This window comes from Leucoraja erinacea, chromosome 8 (genome assembly GCF_028641065.1).
Source record: "Leucoraja erinacea ecotype New England chromosome 8, Leri_hhj_1, whole genome shotgun sequence".
In the NCBI taxonomy this organism is placed as follows: Eukaryota; Metazoa; Chordata; class Chondrichthyes; order Rajiformes; family Rajidae; genus Leucoraja; species Leucoraja erinaceus.
In genome coordinates, this window is record NC_073384.1 from 65,725,649 (window position 1) to 65,731,648 (window position 6,000).

The following is a 6,000-nucleotide window of genomic DNA, read 5'->3' on the forward strand; positions in this document are numbered from 1 at the left end:
CAAGAGATTAAAGAAGGTGGAATCAGAGAGGTAAATAAAGAAGGTACACAAAAATGCTGGAGAAACTCAGCGGGTGCAGCAGCATCTATGGAGCGAAGGAAATAGGCAACGTTTCGGGCCAAAACCCTTCTTCAGACTGAAGAAGGTAAATAAAGAGATTGACCAATTAAACCTACTTCTTCGATTATGAGATCAGAGGAGCATATTTTATTTGACCTATTTGATCTCCTGCCACTTTCTCTTGCAACCGCAGGAAATGCTACACTTGTCGCTTTACCTCCCCCCTTGACTCCATTCAAGGATCCAAGCAGTCTTTTCAGGTGCGGCAGAGGTTCACCTGCACCTCCTCCAACCTCATCTATTGCATCCGCTGCTCTAGATGTCAGCTGCTCTACATCGGTGAGACCAAGCGTAGGCTTGGCGATCGCTTCATCCAACACCTCCGCTCGGTTCGCAAAAACCAACCCGATCTCCCAGTGGTTCAGCACTTCAAATCCCCCTCCCATTCCGAATCCAACCTTTCTGTCCTGGGCCTCCTCCATGGCCAGAGTGAGGACCACCGTAAATTGGAGGAGCAGCACCTCATATTTCGCTTGGACAGTTTGCACCCCAGCGGTATGAACATTGACTTCTCCAATTTCAGGTAGTCCCTACTTTCTCCTCCCCTTCTCAGCTCTCCCTCAGCCCACTGTCTCCACCTCTTAATTTCTTCTTCCCGCCCCCCACTCACATCAGTCTGAAGTAGGGTCTCGACCCAAAACGTTGCCTATTTCCTTCGCTCCATAGATGCTGCCTCACCCGCTGAGTTCCTCTAGCATTTTTGTCCACGAACAATTAAACCTACTTCTTCAATGATGAGATCAGAGGAGCATATTTTATTTGACCTATTTACTGCATTTGTTTAAAGATTTCAGATCCAATAAGGTCAACACAGCATGTTACCCATCTGAACTTGCAGAAACCATTTAAAACACAAAGTAACCTTTCATGTGTGGGCTTCAGGGACAAACAGCAAAGTATTAGACTGGGTTTGTGTAAATGGGTATGTATCTGTATCACAATACTGTAATCACGATGCACAACATTAAACATACGGTTAAAAGTCAGCATTTTACAGTTCATTCATAATTTGATTAGATCTATGGATAGGAAGGATTTAGAGTGGTGACGCCATCGAGTGTGGCAGCCTCGCCAGCCGCTGTCTCTCCTTTCAGTTATTTTTTAGTCTTTCTAAAAGTTTGTGTGTGGAGATCTTTTAGTCTATTTTATGTGGGGGGTGGGGGAAACAGTCTTCTCAGTCACATCCTGGTCGAGGATGCATCTCTTCTCCAAGCCGCATCTTCGCCCCCCCCTGCGGCCTACCATCTGGATTGGTGCGGCCTTTCCTGCCGGAGACCGGCCAGATCTTCAGCAGCGGCGCAGCACTGAATTACCATCGCGGAGTGGGCGATGCCTTACCAGCGATTGCCTGTGTTGGAGCTCCAGAGGGCCTGCCGACTTTAAGACTTTAACACCGTGGAGCTGTGGTTTGCGGACCTTCCATCCACGGGCGGCACCGACTTTAACAAAGGAGGCCTAGAATCTTTCGCCGAGGATCGGCAATGTTGGAGCTCGACCTGTGGACTTTGGAAGCCGCGGTCTCCAGTAGGAAGCGGCCGATTCGGATCTCAGGCTGCTGAGAGTGTTCTTCCGACGCTGGAGTTCCGATCATCCCGGCGAGAGGGCCTGAAACATCGGGTCGCCGTTGCAGCGACTGCGGAGGCCTCAATAGGCCCCGACCACTCACAAGGCCCCCTTCCACGTGTGGTTATGATTGTGTTTACAAGTTTGGTTTGTCTTTTGCACAAAAGTCCGCGAGCATTGCTACTTTCACTTCACTGCACATCGCCTATGTGTATGTGACAAATAAACTTGACTTGACTGACTTGACTTGACACAGTGGGAAACGTTTCCGCTGTGGGGGATCTTTATGTTAAGTTCTATAGTGTTTATTTTATTTATGTGGCTGCATGGTAACTCAAATTGCACTGCACCAATTGGTGTATGTGACAATAAATGTTAACTTGAACTTGAATTTGAGCTTCACAGGCCAAATGCAGACAAATAGGACTACTAACCCAGTATGCCAACTGGGTTGGTATGGACAATGTGGGCCAAAGTGCTTGTGTCTACGACTCTAATGTAAAGGCATTTTAAATGTAATTATTGAATAGTACTCAATAAATATGGAAACATACTACAATGAACATTTATTATTATTCACATCTTATAGTGATGTTCAAAATAAGATCCAGCTTTCTAAATTTTCCTTGGAAGCTGGATAATACTTATTTTTGAGTTTTTGATGCAAAAAACAAACAAAAAAAAAGAATGCCACAAGTTTCAAATTAACAAATGATGGGTGCAAAATCATGTGGTTAGGTCAAAGGAATTAAAATGTGCCTTACATATTAAATGCCAATATGTTTTAAAGCAGGTGAGTATCTTGGGCACGGGAATTATAGATGCCATTTTAAAGCAGATGGGGACCTCAGAATGAGAGGCTGAAGTATGACAAGTAAACACTCTAGCAGAGGGTCCATGCAGGCTTTGAGAACATGGCCAGATGCTTTCTGTGGGTTCACTCGCATGACTGTGGGCAGCAACAATCAGCCACTTCAGTAACTCTTGTGCTTCCCTATGCGCCCTTCTGAAATAAAAAAGCAAACTCATTGTACGGCATATAGTACCGGATTTGTTCCTATGCCCTACTGCTGGGTCGGAGTTACACACACATATTAATATGTAATAGGAAAAAATGGAAAAACATTAAAGGGGCTATAATAATCTGCGAGTTTAGACGGCCCTCGAGACCAGCATGGTCGTCACGTGAATGGTCACAAGTCCTTCATTGGTGGGGCCCCCGAAAAAATTTTCAGCGTGTTGAAAAATTTTCTGCGAGTGAAAATTTCCAGGCGAGTGCTCTTGAGCTTGAAGGTTGAGGACACTTTTCTGAACTCGCGGATTAGGTCGCCGCAGCGGGTCAGCCCCTTAAGTCCCTTCACTACTCCAAGTGGTCAGTTAGCAATGAATAGTATGCATCATTTTCAAAAAGCAGACCTATAAATTTTGGAAAGCTGAAATAAAAAGCATATGCTTTATATTCAGACCAGGACAATGTTATCGGGCTTGCTATTATGTATAAAGGCATTATTATTTATTGTATATTTAATTAGATATGCCACCAAATAAGAATTACAATATTTTCTTCGTGGCTAGGACAGAACTCCAGGACCACGGAATGAAATCGATTGAAGCTCAGAATTTCCCGCTCAAAAGCTGATCGGATAATCTTTTTTAGGAGCCGAGTCTTCCAGGACAATTGGACAAAAAAGATATCCACCAAATGGATGAAATGCAAAACTCCAGGACCACGGATGACGATTGAAGCTCAGAATTTCCGCTCAGCTGATCGCAATCTTTGGAGCACATTTCCCAGCACTGAGACTCAGATATTTGTGTATGATTCCAAATTATGCCAAATCCCGGTCACTTTCATTTTAATGGGAAAACGCGTTAATTTTACTTAAATTGCGTTGATTTAAATGCATATTTCCAGCGTTTAAACTTTTAAATGACTGCACTCGTTTTAAGGGTTTCTTATGGGGATTTGAACACCAGGCATACAGCACGGACGGCGGGTTTTTCTGGTGTCTTTGGGGTGCAGGAGATATGTTAAAACACAAAATGTTGGAGTAACTTAGCTGGACAGGCAGCAACTCTGGACGTATGGGTATCTACCAGAAACGTCACCCATCCCTTCTCGTCAGAGATGCTGCCAGTCCCGCTGAGTTACTCCAGCATGTTGTGGCTATTATCAGTGAAAGGTCCCTGCAGGATTCCGACACCCAGTTTGCAAAGCGCTGCTGCAAAACTTGGCGTAGCGAGGGTTGTCAGTGAAAGAAGGGTCTCCAACCGAAACGTCACCCATCGCTTCGCTCTAATGATGTTACCTGGCTCGCAGAGTTACTCCAGCATTGTGTGTCAGTTTTCGGTGTAACTGCATCTACAATTCCTTGCTGCAGACGTGTTAAAAGTTTCTCTGTACTCACTTGCACACAACTCTGCAGCCGCCGCTCCCGGCCCACAGCCTTCCGCACCCAACCAGAGCCGCCGCTGTCGGCGCCAACACCTCCTCTTTGCCAATCAGCCTCTTCCCCGGCGGCGATCACTGCGCCTAGATCTGGTTCCTCGTTTACAACAAAGATCCTATCTGCTATAGGATCTTTGGTTTACAAAGCGCTGCTGCAAAACTTGCAGTGACGAGGGTTAGCAGAGAAAGAATGGTCTCTACCGAATCGTCACCCATTCAATTTCTCCAGACATGCTGCCTGTTCCCGCTGAGTTACTCCAGCATATCGTGTCTATAATCAGTGAAAGGTCACTGCACGATCTCTAAGCGATGCTGCAAAACTAGGTGAAGCAAGGGTTATCAGTGAAAGGGTCTCCACCCGAAACGTCACCCATTCCTTCTCTCCAGACACACTGCCTGTCCCGCTGAGTTACTGCAGTATTTTGTGCCTCTTTTCAGCGAATGGTCGCTGACATGTTCCCGACCGCGCTTGGCTTCCGGACTTGCACACGCGAACTTTGCGACCGCGCAACAACCGTCACCACTCCCCCCAAACAGATGGATATGAAGTGCTAGAGTGGAACTAAGCGGATCGGGTCAAGCAGCATCTCTGGAGAACATGATACGCGAAGTTGGTGGTCTTCCGGCTGCACTTGTCCGTCTTCAAATGTGTCCCTGGGATTGGGAGCAACCCGCAAATTAGAGACAGTACTCTGTGCCAGACATTATGCCAAGGCCAACTCCTATTCAATATCCCTCTTTTACCTGCACACCCATTTGCCTATGCAAAAGTTTCTTAAATGCCAATATCATATCTCTCCACCGCCAGCCTCAGTTGTGCGTTCCAGACACTTACCATGCTCTTGTGAAAAACTTGCTCCGCACAGCTCCTTTAAATGCTCATCTCATTTTAAATGCACTTAAGTTATCTATTACAAAGCTGTTCAGAACAAACCGTGATGAGGACCCTTTCATAGAAACATAGAAAACAGGTGCAGTAGGCCATTCGACCCTTTGAGCCAGCACCGCCATTCAATATGATCATGGCCAAAGATATAATCTTTGATCATGGCTGATCATCCAGAATCAGTACCCCATTCCTGCTTTCTCCCCAGATCCCTTGATTCCGTTAGCCTTAAGAGCTATATCTAATTCTCTCTTGAAAACATCCTGTTAATTGGTCTCCACTGCCGTAAGTGGCAGAGAATTCCAGATTCACAACTCTGAGTGTAAACGTTTTTCCTCATCTCAGTCCTAAATGGTCTATTCCTTATTCTTACACTGTGACCCCTGGTTCTTGTCTCTCCTAACATCAGGAACATTTTTCCTGCATCTAGCCTGTCTAATCCCTTAATAATTTTATTTGTCTATAAGAATTCCCTCTCATCCTTCTAAATTCCAGTGAATATAGGCCTAGTCGATCCATTCTTTCGTCCTTCTCCAGATCCTCTTTTGTAAATCCATACTTTTCGAAGAGGTGGGCAACTGTCTCTTCTCCGTAGCAGTTGTTCCAAGGGTATCAAGCATTAGTGGTAAGACTTTGACGGTACAGGAAGGATCTAACTGACTACTCCTCCCTGCCAACTGTGAGGTTTTGGTGCTTGTTGTTGAGTTCTGATGATGAGGCATGTCGTCAGACAAATTGGGCAGGCTGCTCAGAGAACCGCTGCACAGGATCCACCGAGTACTTGTCCATCGGTGCCTGCAGGATGTTCTTTGCTGATCATTGCCCGTTGGACGTGCGCAAAGGTGTTGGTCTTGAAGAACTCTTCTACTAAAGATTGATAGTGCCACATTGTGTACCATTGTCCCAGGCACATTCTTTCCAACATCAGATACAGGTAATTGTCAGCAGTTAGAGTCTTGATGCCCACTCAATTGATGAATTA

At 45.6% G+C, this 6,000-nt stretch overlaps 1 protein-coding gene across 2 annotated transcripts in view; it reads right to left on the minus strand.

The window, feature by feature from the left end:
- The window catches only part of fancl (FA complementation group L), a 70,560-nt gene extending 66,327 nt beyond the window's left edge, over positions 1 to 4,233 (minus strand). The window contains exon 1 of one of the 2 annotated variants that reach the window (XM_055639884.1): positions 4,092 to 4,233. Coding sequence is in view for 1 of the 2 variants with exons in the window: in XM_055639883.1 (XP_055495858.1) it covers positions 3,993 to 4,045 (53 nt within the window). In the remaining variant the exon portion in view is untranslated. Of the gene's footprint in view, positions 1 to 3,992 lie in introns of both variants that reach the window. The other variant, XM_055639883.1, reaches the window with a different exon arrangement.
- Positions 4,234 to 6,000: the final 1,767 nt, after the last annotated feature.